The sequence below is a fragment of the Amia ocellicauda genome, chromosome 16, assembly GCF_036373705.1.
Source record: "Amia ocellicauda isolate fAmiCal2 chromosome 16, fAmiCal2.hap1, whole genome shotgun sequence".
Lineage (NCBI taxonomy): Eukaryota > Metazoa > Chordata > Actinopteri > Amiiformes > Amiidae > Amia > Amia ocellicauda.
In genome coordinates this window covers 16,313,829-16,335,384 of record NC_089865.1, presented here as the reverse complement: position 1 = coordinate 16,335,384, position 21,556 = coordinate 16,313,829, and the positions used below count along the sequence as shown (strand labels likewise).

General features: G+C 36.6%; 1 protein-coding gene across 6 annotated transcripts in view; it reads left to right on the top strand.

The window, feature by feature from the left end:
* hdac4 (histone deacetylase 4) overlaps window positions 1-21,556 on the top strand; it is a 189,392-nt gene that overhangs the window by 7,068 nt on the left and 160,768 nt on the right. For all 6 annotated transcript variants that reach the window (XM_066687228.1, XM_066687233.1, XM_066687230.1 and 3 more), the window contains exon 2: window positions 8,950-9,195. In XM_066687228.1, coding sequence (XP_066543325.1) covers window positions 9,174-9,195 — 22 coding nt within the window. In that variant the 5' untranslated portion in view covers window positions 8,950-9,173. The remainder of the gene's footprint in view (window positions 1-8,949; window positions 9,196-21,556) is intronic.

Genomic DNA, 21,556 nt, shown 5'->3' with positions numbered 1-21,556 from the left:
ATATGCGGAGGGAGAGAATGTGAGCTGAGCATGAATAAATGAATTTATATCTATTTTCAGACATCATGGGAGGACTTGGATCTATTTGAGACTGTAGAACAGCATGTCACTGAGAACATATTATCTAATCGTCCAGCCAGCAGAGAGCAGAACGGTTCCTAGAGCAGCTTGGGGACATAGTTCAGCACAGATCGCATGGCCGTACCAAAGTATTTGTCAGCTCCTACACTTCACTGTTTCTCAATTCGTATAGTGTCTTCCCTTCTCCAAGGTCAATGGCTTAGCTTTGACACGATGAACGATCACAAAAAGATTCTCTTGAACCTTGAAACTCTGTGCCACCTACACAAAAAACAGAACTCCTTCATGGAAAATACATGCTTTTTATAACTTTTGAGCTACAATCTGATACTCAAAAAGAGTTTAAGTTGTTCGAAGAATGTTATACTAGAAACTCACTCTTGTCCAATATGACCTCCCTCGCCAGGACAATCTGAGCATATGGTGTGAGCATATTATCTGCCTATTTGTTTAAAACCCTAGATCAGTATTCACTCTACAAACATCTATTTAACAATAAATAATAAAATAAAAGGAAACAGGTAATACGGGCCAGTTAATGCAATAATACATTCAAGTAGTTAAGACCTCAAATGTAAGGCAAAGACTTACAGTTGACACCACTCAAAAACAATGGCTGTTAAAACTTGAGGGGAGTTTCTGTATTCAGATTATTCCAGCTGAATATGGTAGTAGTTGGGGAAGGGCAAACATGTATGTTGATTGCTTTATTTCCTAATATTTTCATTTTTCTGATGAGGAAATTGTTCACACCTCCAAGGGCTCTGTTGTTACATGACAACGGAACAATACTAGTATGAGTCAATCTCCAGTTCCCAATCAATTGTTTCATATAATCATAACAGAAGGAAGTGGTTTCAAGTTGAGTTTTGCATTAGAAAACAGTTTTTTGCCTATTTACCCTTTGAATTCCATTATTTTTTTGCTCCCACCCACTTTTCTACCACCCAACCTAGATTGGATAAAAACATGAACAAAAAAGTGTGTTGAGAGATCTTTAAATGTCTGTAATCTGGAGTATGTAATAAATTAGGATGAGGATGTCCTCTTGTCCCTTTGAGATGATGTAATTTGTTCCTTCAGGTCAATAATGTGTGATTATAGGTCAGGCACATGTCTTAATCTCTCAGGAATGCCATTTCCGGTTCGTGAATCATCAGTAACACCGTGTCAGAAAGTATAATTGTAAATCTTGAAAAACGACTCACTTCTAAATCTTTTGTAGTCATTTTTGTATTACTTTATTATAAATACATGTTCATTTGGGTTCATATTTTGACTTTATGTGATCAAAAAGACACAAATTTGCCCGTTTTCTCATTGGAAATAGGTACATTTCAAAATATCACTGTCCTGGTCACAAAAGCAAAGTTTGTGGGGAATAATAGCCATTTTCTATACTTGTGAGGCATAAGCAATTAGGAAATAACACTTACTACCCTGGAACAAAAATTGTGTTACATAGTGTAATCAAAATTGTATGTTATGATTGTTTTCTCTAAGTTAAAACACCGGAAAACTAATTTCCACCCTACAGTTCCAAAAATAATCGATTTCAGAGCACTTTCCTGGCATAATTCAGTGTAAGCCAAAGATATTGGAGGTGCTTAGCAGTTTAAGCTGTGCAGTGTTGACTCATTTTTGGAACATAATTGGTGTGAAAGACTTTTGTATTAAAAACACATCAGGTGGTACACTCTGGAACTGCATGCTTCCCCATTTGTCAAAACGAGCCACTTTATGCAAATTGTTAATCTAATTCAAGACATATTTACCCTTTGCAGCAATTGGTTAAAACGCATGGCACTTGTGTCAACATTCTGCTGAGTACTGCAAGGTAAACTAGTTGTGTGATGCGAAAATCCACGGGGTGTCACGCTAACAAGGACATTTTATGTTCAAAACTCATTTTTAAGTTCTTTATAAATACTTGAATCTACTGCTTAGAAAATCTGTATTATTTTCAGTGCACTAAGTATGTTAAGCCTTTACATATTTTAATGCTGACTTAAATTTACACACACTGAGCTTTACCATCAACAAGTCTTATTTCTGGCAGAAACAATTCAGTGAAAGTGAACTCCATATCAATTATTGTCTGTGTATTGTGTGACGTGTTGTATTTGAGGTGAGGTGATTTTAAAAACAATTGGGGTGTAAGACAGCTGGTTAGGTTTAATAATAAAAAAATAAACCTCTAATAAGGAAATATTGCTGTGGAATAGCAATAAAATAAAATAATGGTTCAGACATGGTTACGTCTGTATTTGTATGATCTTATTATTTAGTTCATTAACATATCACAAGAATGTATGTTTCACTAAATTTGGAAACTGCTCTCTCCTGAAGTCATGGTAGCCCACTTTTACTTCTCCTTATGCAGGACTTTTTTCTGCTTTGGTACACTACACCTAAAAGCCCTATTTAAAAATGGATATCATGTCCACAAAATTAAAGATGATTATAAAGTTTCCTTTTCCAGTTAAACTTGCAGTTTAATTCACTGTGTCCAGAAATGCTCACCTGGAATTTACAGAAGAACATTCAGTCCAGCCAACAATCAAACAAAAGACAATCTTACATACTAAACATAATTCAGATTTAAACGATAGGATGTGTACTTACATGATCACATATCAGTTTTAAGCGGCTTTTCAATATATATTAGCCCACATATCTTTTCCTATCCTCATTTCAGTTTATTATTAAAATCTTGTACTACGTGATCGTTCCACAGCTGTTGCCACAGGAAGTTTCACCTTTGCTAAAATAAGTAATTGGGTTTTGTTTATTGTTGTTAGATGTATGCAGGTCTGACCTTTACGTTTCCATACAAAACCGCAGAGTTAATAATGTGCACACAATAGTTCGGATGTAAATTTAAAAGGCAGATGTATATGTTCAATCATTTCTGCAGGCCCTAATGGGATATCGTAACTGAAATTTCATTGGGAAATATGAGGTAAACAATTTTTTTTTTTTTTTTTTTTTACTATGTCGAATGACTTATTTATTTATTACTTTATTTAACGCACATATAGGATATTTATTTAGTGTTTTATAAATCCTGTGGCATCTTGCAGTTCCTTTTTTCATTCGGTCATGTGTAGTCTTGAATTTCCATACCTGTGCAAGACTTCAAATGGACCTGATATAAATTTTCATATTTCCCCACTGTGAAAAGAGTCGACATCAGTGTTGTGAGTCATTATATTGTGCTTTTTATGTTTGTTTCATTTAGTTTTTCTTCCCTTATATACTCATTTGAATTTCCTTTTGGGATTTCCTTTGTCTTGTTTTGTATTTATTTTATCTTTTCATCTCCTCAAGAAAAAAAAAAAGCCCACCTAAGCTAGGGTTGTCTGAAGGGGATTTGCACACAATTTAAGAAACACAGAAAACTCAAATCCAGATTGTATTCAGAAAATGACTTGCTTGTAGTATGAGAAGATTGTTCTCTGGCAGTTTGTTTGAAAGAAATATGAGGTTTTTAATAGATTCCTACCTCTTTAAACCTTAGAGATTTCCACTGTTATGTACTTATGGAATTAGTATTTGAAATGACAATTAAGTTTAATTAAACAAACTAATCTAAAAATCCTGATTCAATATTACTGAATCTGTAATAACACAATCTTCTACATTTCTAATTTCAAGTTTAAATATTACAGTCGTCAAATGTATTGTAGCAAGAAGTGTTCAAATGAACAGTACTCACATTCAGAAATCAAAGCTTTTAGCCTAGTTTATATGATTTATAAATATACAAATAAATACATGTTAAAATACATACACAACTTTTTTTAACCTGGACTAATTGATTACTCAAAGTTTCTTTTAAGGTCAGGGTGGTGGAGAATTTGCCAAAAGAGTTTATTCTCAGGAGGGATTAGCCAATGCTTATGGATTTGCTACTGGAGAGGAAGGAACTGGCATTTTGCCACAGGTGCCGGGTCCACTGGAGATTATGAGGAGAGGTTGGGATGGTGGATCTGCAGTTCCTGTGAGGGTAGTCTCCTACGTACTGCAGATACAGGACCAACTGGAGAAGCTGAGGGAGGAGACAAGGCAAAACCTAGAGACAGCCCAAGTGAGCCAGCTGAAATGATATGACCAGTGTACCTGTAAACATGTGAGAAGGTACTGCTAGTCTTGACCTCATCCACCAACAAGCTGCTGACGAATTGGCAGTGACCTATGAGATCCTGCAGCCAGACCATATTCTGCCATGCCATACCTATCGTCTCAATTCACTGAAAGAGTGAAAAGAGAGAGAGAGCAAGCCCTGATGGTGAGAGCGGGGCCAGAGGAGGAAGAGGATGGAATTGAGATGGGGTTGAGCACTCAAGAACCCTCACAATCCTTTGAGCTTCCACATCTTTCAGTGCAGCAAGTGACCGAGATGAAGAGTATTCAACGACTTCCCTTCTCTCTTCCAAAGACAACCTGGACTAACCAACTAAGTCACCCATCACCCTGAAAGACGCAATACCATTACGACAGCACCCCTACAGAGTCCCCGAGAGGATGGTCAAAGAACTGGAGAAGGATGTTCAGACCATGAAGGAAATGGGGGTAAGAGAACCATCGAAGAGCGAGTGTTCCAGCCAGATGGAAATGGTGCCCAAGAACAACAGAAGCTATGCCACAGATATTTTGGAGAGGCTAGGGAAAGCTCATTTCTATATCAACCACTGAGCTATCTATGGGTATTCTTTCAGGACCATCTAACACACGTACAGTCTAGATGATCAGTTGAGCAGGACTGACCTTGAGTGCCAACAAATGCCAATGGGCACTGGAATCAACTTTCAGAAGTTATTAAAGAACCAAATGGGATTTTTTTTAGAAGAGGACACATCCAGCCCCAGATTGATAAAATAGAGGCTATCTGAAACCGTCCCAGACCCAGAACCAAATGGCAAGTCATATAGTTCCTTGGCTTGGTGGGCTGGTTCCAAAGATTCCTCTCTCAAAGTGCCACTGTCGCAGCCCTGCAAACCAACCTATTGGCAAGGAGAGTGTAGTAGAAGTGTTGTGGAGATTGGAAGTAGATAAAGAATACAATTTAGCAAAAGAATAGTTATTGCATTTATTTTTTCCATGATTCTTGTTTTGTCCTTTATCTCAACTTTTGTGGGACAATTTCTTTTGGGTGACAATTTGCTTAATTATATGTTCACTTTAAATACATTCACTGTTTCTGTATAGACCTCAGCTGGGACACTGAAAATAACTACACCTATTTTTATCATACTGGTGTACTCTGGTCTCACCTGAATTATTTAATTTGGATCCTGGCAGTATGCTACCCACACAATCGCACTTGGTTGTGTGGCAATTACTATTATTATTTTAATAGAATAAAAACAGGATGGTTAAGAACAGTACAGTAGTTTTCTTATTCTCGCCTTTGCAATCTGCTTCATAACTTCACCAGGGATAAGATTTAGGCATCAGGGGGATTGTAACAAGTGGAAAAAAATAAATTAAAGGCAGAGAATATGAAATCCCTTGGCACATTACTTGAGTTATTTTGATGATAATTAGAAGTAAGAAGTGTTATGGTTTACTTCATTATAGAAGGTACATTTGAAAAGTGTTAGATATTTCATATTGCTGTACCAGATGCACAATTAGGATCATTTGGACAAGCCTGGTCAAGAGCAATATTGCAATAAAACATTCATCCTATGTAATTATTCGAACTTCCAAATGGTCTGAAGAGAAATTATGTAAAGTGATGTAACACCGACATTACAACTGTTTCTGTGCTGGTTGACCTGATTTGCTTTAAGTATAGTGGAGAATGGCAAGAGAAATATTTTTGTTTTATTATTTGTGTGGACTCCCCTGCTCCCTGTGGTTTGGCATCTGCACATCTGTTCACCAGCCCACAGTTCCTGATCAGTCATTAATGTTATTGCATTTTATTGTTCAGATTTTAACCTTGACTGACCTGTGACGCTTACGACAAGTTCGCTGGATTTTAGATCTGTGCTCCATTTTAGTTTGTATTGCTGTGCACAAATCTTTAAAAGCAAGATGACACAAGCCGTCATAAATCAAACAGGAAATGTATTTTAAATAAAAATGTAGTTGTGCCTCTGTAGAAACCTAACTTATTATGCAAAGTCCAACAAGGCTTTGAAACCTTATTGTAGATTAATGACTTTTATTGCAGTGAAATCGTAGTGAGTATTTTATAACATGGGCTCAAGTGTTGTTTTCCTATCCCTGTTTATTTTACACATATGTGATTTGCAAGCAGAAGAAGGCCTTTTCCCTGCAAATTACGCTTCTGTTTATATCTTTAAAGCATGACTTTCAATATGGAAGGGCAAAATCAAAGCATGTCTTTGTCTAAAGGCTTACACTGAGGTGCTTAGGTTTTCCCAAGGCTTAGTCAAAATAATTCAGTGGGTTAAAACAATAAAATAAGTGTAGATACTGCAGATCGCTGTTCTACCACACCCTGGGCGACTGCTTGCACAAATGACTCCCCTGTGGCTACCCACAACCACACTGAATTATCTCTTCGTATTAGAGGGGAACACAGATATTACCTTCAAATAATAAATGTTGATGGAATTAAGTCAGCAGGCTAAGTATTGCAGCAGCTTAATAAACGCAGGTATACGCTGTGCTCTTGGGTACACTTGTGTCTTGTATTCACTATATTGGATTCGTAGTTCTTTTGGAAAGAAACAAATGGATAAATCAATTCCCTCATGTTTCCCTGCTAGACTGGTTGAATGAGCATTTTGCATTAATTCTGCTTGTGTTTTGACAAGATACTCTTCATAAGTGATTTGTGTATACTCTTTATTGCATGCTTAATTATCAATTATGTCTGTGAGTTGTCCTGTTCTAATATTAGCAAAAAAATTACTTTGATTAAGCCAAGCTTTGTTCATATATTGTACAGAAGGGATCTTTGAAATAGTTTCGAGAAGAACATCCACAAAGACCTTCCGTGCTTCCTGTTTTTAAATGACTAGGGTGTATGGTTCCTACTGTTTAGACAACTATATTGACCTTTTGGAAAAATAAATCATAATCATATATGTGTCAGTTATAAATGTTACTGTGGCAGTTTGTAGCAGGTACTAGAAGATTCATATACAATGCAGGTTTGTTGAAAGAATTGATACATTAATCAACTGGACTGGCCAGGGAGCTGTACAGTTTTTTTTTTTTTTATTGTGCTGACAAATATCTATGGTTGATTAGATATAGCATACCATTAAAAGAGCATATCAAGTAATACCACCTTCCCCAATCCTTCTTAAAACATGCATTTAAACAAAGGGCAAAAACATATTTTTAAAGTCATATACAAAATATCAAGCTGTAATTTCAAAGATGATTTTTAGTTCAAGTGAAATGATATAAAAACACACTAATGTACAGACAGACACTGCAAAAAGTTTAACTTCACTGGCACTGATATATGCTAACTTTCTTTCAGTTTTTCTGTGTTTTCTGTATGATATAGGAAGGCAGCTCTAGGAATCGCCATTGGTACAGTAGCAATTGCCATTTTTCATCCATAGCTCTTCTTACAGAGACTTGTGTAATGAGTAATGAGGGCAGGCTAGTAGGTATGGAGAGAAGATTGAATCAGTAACAAACAAGAGGCTTCAGCCCACTCTAGAAATAAGCAGATGTTTACTGTTACGTAATAGTGCTAAGCTGTCAGAAGCTATTCAGGCAGGCAGCTTTGCAGAGCCATCAGTAAATTCTGAGCTGATTGTGAGCCAGTTGTTTGCTTGTCAAATGTGTCAATACCAGGTAATTGCAATACACAGAAGTCCGGGAACGGGTGTGTGTCTCTGTGTGTGTCTCTTTGTGTGTGTGTGTGTGTCTCTGTGTGTGTTTACGATGTATGCATTTTCTTGCAATCATGTTGAAACCCTTTGCCCCGAGTTCCATGGAGTTTCCTTTGGACACTGCAGAATATACAATTGTATTTCAATGTATTTGGTTACTGTAAAATGAAGACTCGACAGACCCATTTGAACATTATTTTTATGATGCCTCTTAAACCTCTGTGGCATTGGTGTGCAACCTGCAGCCCGCTGTGGTGAGTCTTGTGGCTTGCCTTCTCCCACTGAAGAGAAATGATCACTTTTTAAGATGCTTATGCTAAAGATGATGGTGTTATACTGGAAATGAGTGGATGTTGACTAGAATGGAAGTGTGTTTGTGTGTTGAGGAAAAAGGGAAACACCGAAGGAATATCTGATTGAAAATTTTCTGGGGACATAGTTTTCATGATCCCCCTAGGCAATTAATCATAAACAAGTTAATTAAAGCTCTTGTAATAACAGCCCTTACATAATTTACAAGTTGTCAATCGTGTGCGATTGGAATGTTTGCGCTAAAACCCAGTATCTTAATCACTTGACTGCGCTCAGACGTTGAAGTAAATGTAGCCACTCAGAGTCTGGATGGTAATGATTAATTGTGTAGTTCTTCACGAGTTGTGATTTTGGCATTGGGGTTGCAAATCATACATCATAAACTGGCTCCAAAGGCACTGTAGCAAATTCCATTATGTCCTAATTGTTTTATTTATATCCATATATATGTGTGTGGGTGTGTGTATGTTTGTATGTAAGATGTTAAAACACATTATCCTTTTGTTTGATTAGTTTTATTTAATTGTTACCATAATAAAATAACGATTTTTTTTTTAGTTAGTGGATCCACAAACCTTAATTACAAACCATATGTCTGGTCTTCCTGAGGTAGGGGGTTGGTGTTATACTGAAGGCGAAAACATTGAATATAAATTCATATTTAATAACTTCACAATTCCTATTCACCTGTAATGATGAATATTTTTCTTTTTTTGCTATGCAGGTTGGCTTTTGTAAGAACTTGACAGAATACAGCAGAGCAGTCATCTACAAGTTGAGCTGGGTTTGGATTAGCAGTGTGCTGAGGTCAGCATGTGTGGGTGAAGGCTGCCCCCAGTTTACAAAGTGGATGGTGTTTCCCTCATATGCTTCTGAGGCTCTCTGAGCTGCCCCCCCCCACTCCTGAGCAATCACTGGAATCGCCGGCGTCCCAGACACCCCTGCATTATGAGCTCCCAAAGCCATTCAGGTAAGCCCTACCATGCCACACACACTGGGAAATGTGCTCTGATTTTCCCATTCATATGAAAGGTATTCAAATACATTCCAGTGTTTAAGTCTGCTAACATGTACAGTTTACTGATTTTGTTTTATTTTTATTCTCTCAAACAAGATTGAATAATGTTTGGATGACATCAGTCTTTTTCCCAGAACTTCTCGATGATGAAACAATGTTTGTTCAATGCAGAGTTCATTATTTAGTTTTTATAGATTTTTCATCCATTTCCAGGAAGTTATTTTATTCAAGGACTTTTACTCAGAATAATTACATTGACATTTTTGTGGTGTGAGGTTGAATTAATTGATCTTATTTCATTTATGTAATTTCTGTTTGTTTGGAGTTTTCGTGTAGCCTCTGCATATAACATACCGCACAGAAACAATTTTTTCATCCAATTACCTGCCAATGTTTGTTAAGAATTCTAGAATTCCATTTAATAACATTATTTTGGGATTTGTGTTTTTGTTCCCTCAATAGTTTCTCCAAAGTCTTCAGAGTACCATTTGATTACGTCATCTTTTTTAAATCAAAAAACACAGTAGCATCGCTGTCATGAACATGTATCTTAAAAAAATAGTCAAACAGGGCAGCTAGAGCTATTGACATCTTTACTATGACTGTGATGATAACAATAACAAGTCACGGACTGAAGGGTTTGTCATATGACATCCCTTTGAAACCTATAAACTGACGGATATCACTTGATGCAGGTGATATGTCACAAAAAACGCTAAACAGAATTGATGTGTGCTTGGTTTATTTCAATATGTTCTATATTGTCACAATGTAGTGGATTTAAATTAAAAAAACAGTGTATTTAAACCTTTCTATAAGCAAGTTGCTTGATAGACTCGCGTATCTGGCACATAAGATATAGTGTTAATAAACAGATATTTATGCAGAAGGTTTAAAGAGAACGGATTTTACAATATCAGTAAGTAGCCTATTACTGAAATCAGCGAGTACATTCAAATAAATTAACAATTAACACATCAGTGACCAGTCAAATAATAGTAACCGGTCAAGTGATATCTGTAGGTTTACATTTTATACAGGTGATAGTACTGTACCATCTCTGTGGCCCTGTGTAACAAAATCCACCATTTTTACTATCCTCTTGCTTTGTTGTTGCATTATCAGTAATCAATGTCTGTGTGTTTTAGTACTTTATTGAAAGCTGCACAATTTAGGTTCTCGAACATCTGCTGTTAGAATAATGTATTCAGCCATTATGGCATTTCTCTATTGTTTGTAGAGCATTGGGAGCTGTCTGAATGGGTTTTCTCCTGCAAACAGTTATCATGAAGTAAATGATTTCACCCTGGTCATTAACATAGGCTCCACACACTTGATTATATTTCTCAGTAGTTAGGTTCGGGAGTGCCTCCCTGTCCCCCTGTCAAGTGTGTTTTTTTAGAGGGCCAGAGTGGATGAGTGTTTTGAATTTCAGTTCCCACTACATTTTTATGCATTTTGTGAACTGAAAAATATATCAATCTTTCCTGCTGTTCAGCAATAACACTTTAAACCGCTCTTTCCCGGGCTAAGGGGGGGTGGTTGGTTTGCTACATAAACGGTACAGATTGCTCTGTGACAGCTCTTAGCTCTCATGGCAAAAGGACACACGGTATTACATTTGACATTTTATATAATCCCTGCATCTTTGGCTACAGAGCTACTGTAAACATGACAAATCCAATTTTGCAGGTTGAACCAGAAAATATAAGATAATACTTAATGAAAGTGCTGAGCGTATTAGCAACAATATGAGCATGTTACAGTTTTTAATGGACACATTTAAGACAAAACCATATCATCTTCATAAACGAGGCATAGTTTCCACAAACCAGGCTGCTGGATCCGCCATCATTTTAATAAAAATGTTCGGTTACATCATTGCAAGCTTAAGTGTTATTTTTGTTTGTTTGTTTTTTCAGTCTATTATAGTCAACACATTTCCATATAGTTTGTTCTGCCCAACCCAACCCACATCAAATTATTATTTATTTGATTTACTTTTCATATGCACAGTGAAAAGCTTGTAAATTAAAACTTAACTACAAGCTATTCTATGTTCAGACAGAGGGCCTGACCAATCTTCATACCTTTCATTGAGATAGAAGTAAAACTTGGCTTTTTTCTGTGAAGGAAGTTTTACAAGCTGTGTTTCTCTTTGCTGTACCCATTTAGCAGTCATAACAAATGCAGGATGTAGTCTTCCATAAAAAAGAGCCCAATCTAAAAAAGTCAATTAGGAGAGATAACATGCCACTACTTTTTTTAAACTGGTCTGTAAACTGGCCCTCTCAGATCTAGTCTGTCATTTATAGTCTTGGGTAGCTTGCTCCAGATTAATATTAGGCTCTTCAATGAGTTTAATGCGTTTTTTCAATGAGTCTGTATTGCGATTGAGACCATGATGTCACTGTTGTTGTTCTAATGGGTTTACCCTTATAAGTGGGGACAGGTTACAACTGCTCCAAGTAAGTTAATCCACTTTAAAAGGATCAGGAACCTTAACCTTTGTTAATTCAACTCAGGTTCTGTCTCAGTGGCTTCTTTCCCCCATATGGCTTTTTCTGCTACTTTTGGATTGGTGAACATTTGAATATTAATCAAATCCTCAGCTTTTAATTTATTAAAATTGTTTTGCCCAACTTCTTTTAAGATTCAGATTTCAAAAGATTTTATTTTTTCCTGAGGAATTCCTACAGTGACATTTTGAAACTTTGAAATCTGTTAAAAGCCAGGAGCTAATTGGCACATCAAATGTTTTATGTATTTGTTGATTTATTTGATTAACTTTGTGTCTCTGTGAGATATAGCCTTACACTCATGAGGTTATGATCTAGACAGAGGAAGGAAAAAGCAGACAAACATGACAAACAACAATAAATAACTAATGAGCTGTAGAATAAGATTATTTCAGATGTAAAACCTACACTACACCAAACCCCCAGTACATTTATCATGATTTATTCTCTTGAAGAGCAAAAGCTGGTGTTGGCTTTTGGTGTGTGTGTTACATTCATAACCTTAATCTGTTAGTGTTATGAGGTAATGGATGCCTTTTTTAAGAAGCTAGAATGTTTCCAGACTTTTAAAATGGCTGAAATAATCGTACCTTTCCCAGGCCTGGCTGTCTCTGCAAGAACATCGAGAAACATTAGGATACATCACATTGTTTCTTCAAAAAAAGGAAGCTATTAACCGCATACTGCTTGTGATTTATTTTTGATGTAACGGAGGTTCTGTTTTGGAACTTTGTTTGTTTATAAGAAATACTTTTTGGCTGTCATGCAGTTATTTCCCTGCATGCTGCGTGTAGCTACTGTGTGTTGGCTGTTGTCCACGTTAAACACTTCGGTAATCCCCATCATTTGCGCCTGCTATCTGGAGCTCTATTGCACACCAAACTTTATTTTCAAGGGCACTGCAGATATTTGCAGAGCTTTAGTCTCCCCCATAATGCACTGCTTCCCTGTGGTTCTCCAATTTGTTAACATCTACAGTAATTCTGTTGTTGGAACATACATCAATATTAATATGCCTGTGTCCGCCAGAAGGTCACTGTTAAAGGAGGATACACTTCTTATTCCACTCTTTTAAACTGAAGCATTAAACTTTTGGCCAGCTTTTCATTTTTTGGCACACGTTGTAAATCAAGACAATTACTCTGAGTATTTGACCGTTGAAAATGACATGCAGGACTATACTAATCTTATTCTGCTCAACGGCTTTCTTTATAACATTGCTGTATTTAAAGATCTAGATATTTTCAGTTTTTCTCTTGGCACAAGAGTCTAGAAAAAGGACACCAACAGAGGTGCTGTGATCAGTCGTGCTTGTTGATTAAAGCACATTGATTTTTTGATTAAGGAGTAATTTTTCATATTTTACTAAAAGCAGAACTGCTCTCTCTAGGATGTCCGAGAAGATGGGGCTTCTTAGTATTCCCTTGAACTTTTCACAGTATGCACATGTAAACAACTAAAATTAAATCAATACACTTTCTTTTTCTTAAGAGAGGCAACCCTCTATTAAAAATAAAAAATCTATACATTTCCAATTTTGTTCTTCAATTAACTAACTGAAAACCTTCTGTTTTTGCTCTGGGATATTATCATAAAGACATAACTTAAAGCTTCATTGCTTTTTTGATGAACACATCCTAGTGAGGCTCATTTTTCCTCACTTTTAAAGATTTCTAAATTGTACAATATATGATGAATGGGTGTGTTCAAGCTTTGTCAGTCTTGATTTTGTGTTTAAGACTTTGTTAGATTATGAAAGGTCTAGAACAGGAATGCTTGTGACTCGTTCATTAGTTATGTTAAAGTGTGGAAGGTAAAACATTATTTAAATGTACCCCCCTTCAACATACCTCCAAAATATGACTACATTGACATATATTCACAATAAAGCAATTAAATGTTAAACGTTTGAGGGGTAAATGCTACAACCACTAATTTCTTATCTATGCATTGTCAACTGAAGCAAAATATGATTATTTTAGGGAACATGGTGAAGCAATATTAATTAAAATGTTTAGGTATTAGTCCTCATGCATGTACTTCCACAGGACTGATGGAATAATACAAATTAAATGTCTGTAATTTTGCTTTGTAATAACATATAATATTATTGATGTGGAAGACAGTAGGAGTGGTATGGTGGTCTTTGCTGTGCTAAGGATATTTAAATGAACGCTTGATGTTATGCATAAATGATTGGCTTGCTGTTATGTTCTCTGGAGAGAGAATCCTATTAAAGAAACAGGATGTTCTATTTGGCATTAATGAAGGCATAGCTCCAGTAATTAATTGCACAGGGCTATTGCATAATTCCCCTTTGTGGAATTGCTGAAGATTGGCTGCTGATCAGCTGATCTGAGTCCTTTCTTAAGCTGGGGATACTGGCAGGGCTTCATAAAATTACATTCTTCCTTGCCTTTGCGTTGTCTGCTTAGTGGAAGCAGGTGCTTTTGTGACTCTTTAATTTGAAATTTGAATTCCTCTATTAGGGGAACCATCCTGAGAAAACAGATCCCACAAGCACAAAGCAGGTGATGCGCACTCACCTTTTACACCCCTGATTTAATTGAACTAATCATTTGTCATCATGGGCAGTCTTGAGAAGGTGTTTGTGACACCTGAGAACATTCCTACTTCATTATTTATTAAGTTGGACATCAAAGTTGCATGAATTCCAGCCTTATAGGCCTAATTGTTTTCTATTTCTTAAATATAACATAATGCAGCAAATTAAATGTTTAGTTCCTTGAATCATATTTGTGATTTAGACAGGTTACGATTTTGATTGACTCAAATATTTGTTCCTTATGTATTGTATAATATTGTACAATAATATTATATTTTTTACAAGGCAAGAATAGTACTACTTAACTTCTTTTCTCTTTTACCTTTTCAAGGCCAATAGAGTTGTTGTAAAATACTTCACAACACTCATGCTATAAATTGGTGAATTCAAGCCCATGTTTATTTGATAAGGCCTTGTTGCACAGTAAATTGAAATCTTTCAGGCTACGCGGGGACTTTGATAAGTCCATTATCACAAGGGCATTGTCCTCTTCTTCCCAAGATTCACTATAATAACACTTCACTGTGGAGGTCCGTGCATGCTGTCACAAAATAATACACTCCTAAGAGAGCTCTTACAGTATACTCTATAGAAAGTGCTGCAACAAGGGCTGTACTTTCTATATTGCGTCAAAAAGGAAAACTTATTTTGGGCTAAATCTGAAAGCACATTTTTCAGCAAGCTATTTTAAGATTGTTCCTGAAAATATTTTGAGAAAAGTAAGGTTTCCTTTTTGGAATTATAACATTTTACAAGTTAGTGCTCTTAAGTTTGTATGTCAATAAATATGTTTTTACTGAATTACACAGATTTACTGGAAAATGAAGAAGTACATTCTTATAACAGGGAAGAGGTAGTTTATTTCTGAAAAACAATATTTCGTAAAAAGGAAATGCATAATAAGCCACAAGTGTGAGAAACGGATCAAAAAATACATTAATAAGATTAGATTTTTTTTTTTAATCTTGTGATCATTCATGATCAATTCCCATCTTTAAAATACATACTAATAATTTGAAAAGCAACATGAGCACACATTAATTTATATTCCATTATACGAACACTCTTCAAATCTTGGTAGATGTTGAACATAATGACTATGTGATCCTTAATCAATTTGAAATTAATTTTCCAAATATTTTATATGATAGTGTGAAACACTATCTTTTTACCCTCTCAAAGGCAGTGTTTTACCATATTGAATCTATAGGCATCATGTCAATCAGAAGTCTAACAAGAATAAACTTTATAAAGCTGTTACTGTGGTTCCCAACCTGCTGTATTCCTTCATTGCCTTGAACTTTGATTTATACTTCCCTCTGCCGGTAATGAGTGCAGGGTCATAATATCCTGAAATAGGATACCATCTCAGTATGTGATCCCTAAATTACTTCTGGTGATCCAACCCATTGGAGCTCGTTTTGTTTGGTGACAGGCCTGTTTTTCTTTTTCTTTTTAATGTCCCTACCACGCTAGGGGCCCTGTCTCATTCACTCCTTGACGTCAGGTCTCCTAATCGCTTCACTTTATTGCTCCAAATGGCTGTCACTAATGATGTGTTGTGCCTCGGGCAGGCAGGGAGCTGCAACTCAATCCAGCTACAGTCACTGCGAGTTTAAAACCTTAGAAAATCCAATGACATGGCAGCCCTGTTATTGTATCCTTCCCATCATGTTTACTGGAGTGAAAAATGAGTACAGTAGCTGCGGTAACAGTGTCTGGTTGTTCCAAAGTGCAATGGCATCGATTCCCCTTGATGCAAATTCTTCTTTACTGCCAAGGATTCTTCCTGAGGATATTCTTGTCTAAAAAGTGAGTTTGAAAAAGTAATTGGTTATTTTATTTTCAGAGTAGGTCACTTTTACACGTATACATGATAGCTGACTTGAGGGCTCAGCCGAGTCCTGGTCATTGTTTTGTTTTTAAACAGGTGGATGTTCTTGAATCGTAAACTAATAATATTAGACCTCAAACCCATTAGACAGCCTTGCAGGTTAGACATATTTTGTCTTTGCACTAGAAAACTGAGTTTGTCATTGAAATTCTTACTAGGGTAAAAAGCTAACGTCATATACACCTAAAGTTCAGGAGTTATCCTGCTAAGGTCGTGGACAAGCTAGTAGCAAGTGGTCTGAAAGGGAGGAACTTTTTTTGGTAATATAGTTGTGTAAAGGAAGTTAAATCTTATGCTATGAGTGTGCGGATGTGGATGCGTGTTTGTTAAAGAATTGCATTGACTCGATTGTGGGTTCAATCTTCACTGGTGAAACCAGAATGGGTGTAAATAAAGAAAAAGTACAGAATGAGTGGTTAAAGGTCTGCTTTTCAGGGAATACTTGGGCTGGCTCATTTGTAAGCCACTTTTACTAAATTATACAAAAGCCATTTTAAAATTCAAGCCAATACCAACAGTCAATAATAATCCCAAGACTATGAACTCCAGTTATAATTGTATTGCACAGTAAGGCTGTCAAGCATAAAACTAAAATTAGTAAAACAATGTTATGTGTTCTTAGAGAATGAAAGGTTATATCTCTTTTCTAAATATACTATTCACAACAATCATATACGAACATGCCCTGCATTTGTCTGAATACCTAAGCCCTGCCCTGAAGGAATTACACATTTTGATTTGGCTTATAAACGGTTCTTGAAAAGTATGACTGTATTTTGTCAGTTTTGCCAGCAGGTAGAAATTACCTGTAATTGTGTTAATGGCCTGTTATCAAGGTGAAGGTGTGGGTTTGCTTAACTGCCGTCCAAAAATGTTACTAGAGATTTGTGTTTTATTAAACTTCTTTCTGTTCTTCAAAAGTCAGTGCACTCTAATGCACTAGGCTGTTTGGAGCTCTTCTAAAGTCTTGTGATTTGTTTGGCACTGCCACATGTTATGGAGTACTGCAACCAACACCTACCCTCAGTTTTCATTACAGGCCATTGAACAGTGATTAGTGTGAGCACACATCTTTGAGTGAGTCTTACGAGAAGGCACAATACGGTTTCAACTGTGGGATTCAGACGGCTTGTGGAAGTAATTGGGGCATTTGCTACTTAGCTAAAGGGTTCGCGCGTCACTGTGGATGCTTCAGCTGGTTCACCAGCACCAGAAAATGTGGATTTGTGGATTTTGGTGCTTCACATTGCCAGCTGTTAGGTTTGAAAATATTCCCATTTCAACAGAAGGTCATTTTCCTTCATTCTTTTGTTTTTATATAAAACAGCAACACAATTAAAGTTTCAATATTGTAGTTAATCTTCGAAGGGGGGTCATTTACATTATTTAAATAGTTATGTTATTCTTTAACTTACTTATATGTAACATTGACTCCTTCTGTGCCCACCACTTTTGGATTATGATTATGGAAAATCTTTTTTTTTCCCCCACGTGTGAAGTTCTCACAATTATATGTATGTCTTCTGAAGTTAGTTGTAACATCTTGCAAATCACTGTGTCAGAGTGTACACTTACATTTGTCTACCGTCTTCCCAAGTTTCTCCTCCATGATATTGAAATTGTACTCTATGTTATTGCCAGTGATTGGCTGAGTTTGGAAGGGGCTGGGGAAGTAAAGGTTAAGATCTTAATGCTCCCTGCTTAGTCCCTGCCATTCCTTCCCTCAGTCTCCCCTTGATCCGGACTGTAACAGGGAGTGGGCTGCTCAGTGCTGCTGAATTACAGCTGTACCTGACAAGAGGTCCACAACAAAGAAGCTCCTTCAGTGGGTAAACAAAAGGAAAAGGAGGCACAGCGTTCCCTCTTGATGTATGTAAGCTGACAGAGTACTTCAGTATTGTGGCATAGTGGGCAGCGTTTGAACATGATTCAGATCAGTTGTGTCAGTTTTGTTTTATGCAGTTTGGTGGCAGGAGAACAGCCGTTTGTGGTCCTTTGTGAGTCAGTGTTTTATGGGGGAGGTCAAATGGGGCAAATGTATCCTATTGTTTTACTAAGCAAATTTAAGATCTTTCTATGGGCTCATGCAGGGGATTGGTTTGTCTCTCGCCCATCTGTAGCCCTGGAAATTGTGCATGGGCTAGAAAGTGCTGTTCTTATGACATAAGTTATATAATAACAATAATGACAACATATTACATTTGATTCCAAAGAGCATAGGGTTTGATGTGGTAAAATGACAATTTAGAGTGTCTTTGCAATAATGGAAAGTTTTGGGTCTTTCCAATTACCAACAACAACAACAGCAGAAAGGGACTTATATGGGTTATTTTTCTCCGTTTACATGTCTTAAAGCAGTCCTGCGGTGAGCATTATGTTATTAAACAGTGGAAAAATTGGGTGGTTATTTTCATGTTCTTGCAATATGTTTTCTGCAGTAAGTAAGTAGGTTACATTCCTTGTGTAGAGGATAGTTAACCAGTGCCCTCAGCCAGTGTTTGAAAAAGCCTTTCTGCCTCAGTGATTAATGGTTGGCATGCCCAGCCGAGTAGATCTTGCGTCAACAAATCGTCACAAACTGCAACTCGCCTGTTTCAAACATAAACACAGAAACAGGCTCTGCAGCGACTGAAGCCAGGCCAAAGTTAGTTAGGAATCTACAGGCGATCAGTGAAGCAGTGTAAAGGCTCCTAATCTGATTAAAGAAGGTTATAGTTAGGGGGGGCATGAGTGGCTTTCTTAGGGCATCATGTGGGTCTTGTAGATCGTTCAAAGCACACCCAGAAGCACCAACCTGCTAAAAAAAAAAAAAAAAAAAAGTCTGCCAAACAGGGATTCATGACACAATTTTGCATGTTTCTCTGGAGCAATAAGAACTATTTCCATTCTCCCATCACCCCCCACATTCAGAAAAAGTGATTGGTCTGTTTATGAGGTGATTTAAATTATAAGGAATCTTGATCCAACTTTAGAAATGGTACCGTATTAGATTTTTTTTTTTTTTTTTTTTTAATTAATCAAACCTAGACTTTTTTGCGTGTTTTCTTTCTGCTTTGTCTTTTGGCAGTCTTTTATATGTACACTAAACATACAAATAATGTGCAGGTTTCTAAAGATGCAGTTTTAAATTCAGCTTTTATTGTTTCTATTAGAAATGTACCTAAAGGCTTTGCAAATCTTTAGAAAGAAGGTAAGTCAGGTAATAAATATGCATTCAAAGTGACACCAAGTCACATGAGCAGCAAAGATTTTTACTGTCACCAATTGGCCATAGTGCAAAAAAGCTTCCATTCCTTCTGGGGTGAAGATATCCCAGAGAAGTCCTCCTCCGAGTCCACGGTGCATTACTAATCACAGTGGAAGTGGTATTTGACCTTTTTCTTTTAAATGCTGGGCTAGGCTTCATCTTCCACTCTGCAACACCATCCAAATACCAGCTGCCAACCCCACAGATGAAAACGGCACGATGACTATTTCAAACAAAACATCCACTCTGAGTCTGTGTGTGTTCTGCTTTGAGATAATTATCTAAACCCCCTAGGTTAGGGTGGTCACATCCTTCGTATCTTTTTCCGCAGCCTGTACACTACTGCTCCTCCAAAATGAATACAGCACTGTTAACATTTGGCTTCCAAAGGGGCTTCCCCGTGTAATCAAACGTGCCGGAGCACATTGCACTCCAGGAAGAGAACAGGAGGAAATGTCTTTGGTAGTTTTTAGCTGATACCCAAATCTCACTATGTGCTCTTTTGTTTGCATTTAGCTTGTTTGTTTAGATCGGTCTGTTTATTTTTACAGCGGTTTCAGTTGTTATGTGGTTGGTACTGTATGTTAGCTCAGGTATGGCCTGGCAACATGTTCCATTGTTGACTGAAATGTAAAGCCTCTCACATCAATATGTATGAACTGTAATTTTTGACTTGTATTAACCAAAAAGTGGAAAGACTGGTTCATGTATTTATTTGTTTTAATCCGAGAATGATCTGCTGGTTCTTCTCCCGATATGCCAAAGCACATAAATGTTTCTGTAATAGTGTACTGTTTTTTCAGACTTTTTTTCTTTTGATATAACTTCAGCTTGCAAAAATGAAAAATTATGTTCTCAATATCTGTACTAAGGGCTTGTGTATGACAGCTGTTAAAATGATTTTAGATCAGATTGTAGCCTTTTAAATTAGTTTTCACCATGAAGTTTTCATGTTAAATAAAATGTGTTCATCTGTTAGACTGATATAATTATTTCACTTATTGCCTGCGTTTTCACTGCCTTCCCATGAATTGCTGCCAAACATATTAAGGACTAAAAAACAACAACATTTATATTAAACTTAATACTGCAAATGTATACAATTTTAAAGCACTGGTCCTTGGTTGGTTTCATTCTATCAATATGAAGAGAAACACAGTGTGTGCTTTTGGATGTGATGGTTTCGGTGATCTCTGTTGTTCCAGCACATTAATTCCAGTGATTAATGCGTTTAGCGGTTTTTGATAAGTTGATAAGCCTTATCGGTGAGGAATATAAACTCTGAGAGGTTACCATGAGTACATCTGAGTCCCAAGATATATGTCAACCTTCCAACCTTTTATAGTTTTTTTTTTTTTGCAGAGTGTGTCACATAATAATAATAATAATAATAATAATAATATTATTATTATTATTATTATTATTATTATTATTATTATTATTATTATTATTATTATTATTATTTCTTGGCAGATGCCCTTATCCAGGGTGACTTACAACATAAGTGCAAACAAAGTGCAAAAATACAGTGAAGTACAAGGCATCAATCATTACAAAACAAACGTGTGATTTTACATTACATTATTTGTCATTTATCTGACACTCTTATCCAGGGCAACTGACATTTGTACCCATTTATACAGCTGGGCATTTTGCTGGAGTAATCTAAGTGAAGTACCTTGCTCAAGGGTACAACAGCACCACCCAGGATTTGAACCCTAACCACTACTGCACAGTGCTGCCCACATATGATAGTACAGTATTAGTTACTCTATAAACTATAATAATTGCAGTACATCTCTCCTACCTAGACATCCTGCTGACTTCTAAAGGGCTTGCTGGGTTTGAAGTCACCAATTAGAAATGCTAGGAATTGATTAAGGCAAGCAGTTGGGGAAAGGCATGTTATGTAAACGGGTGGGAAATGAATGAATGTCACTGTGGGGTGCACTCTTTGGACTTCCAGCCCTTGTGTTGACACCCAGTCATAATTTTCAGCAGATGTTTGTGAATAATTCATGCCTTTTTCTTGTGCTGGGTAGTTCTTCAGAAGTCTTCATGCATGAGCAATCTGCAGTCTCCTCATA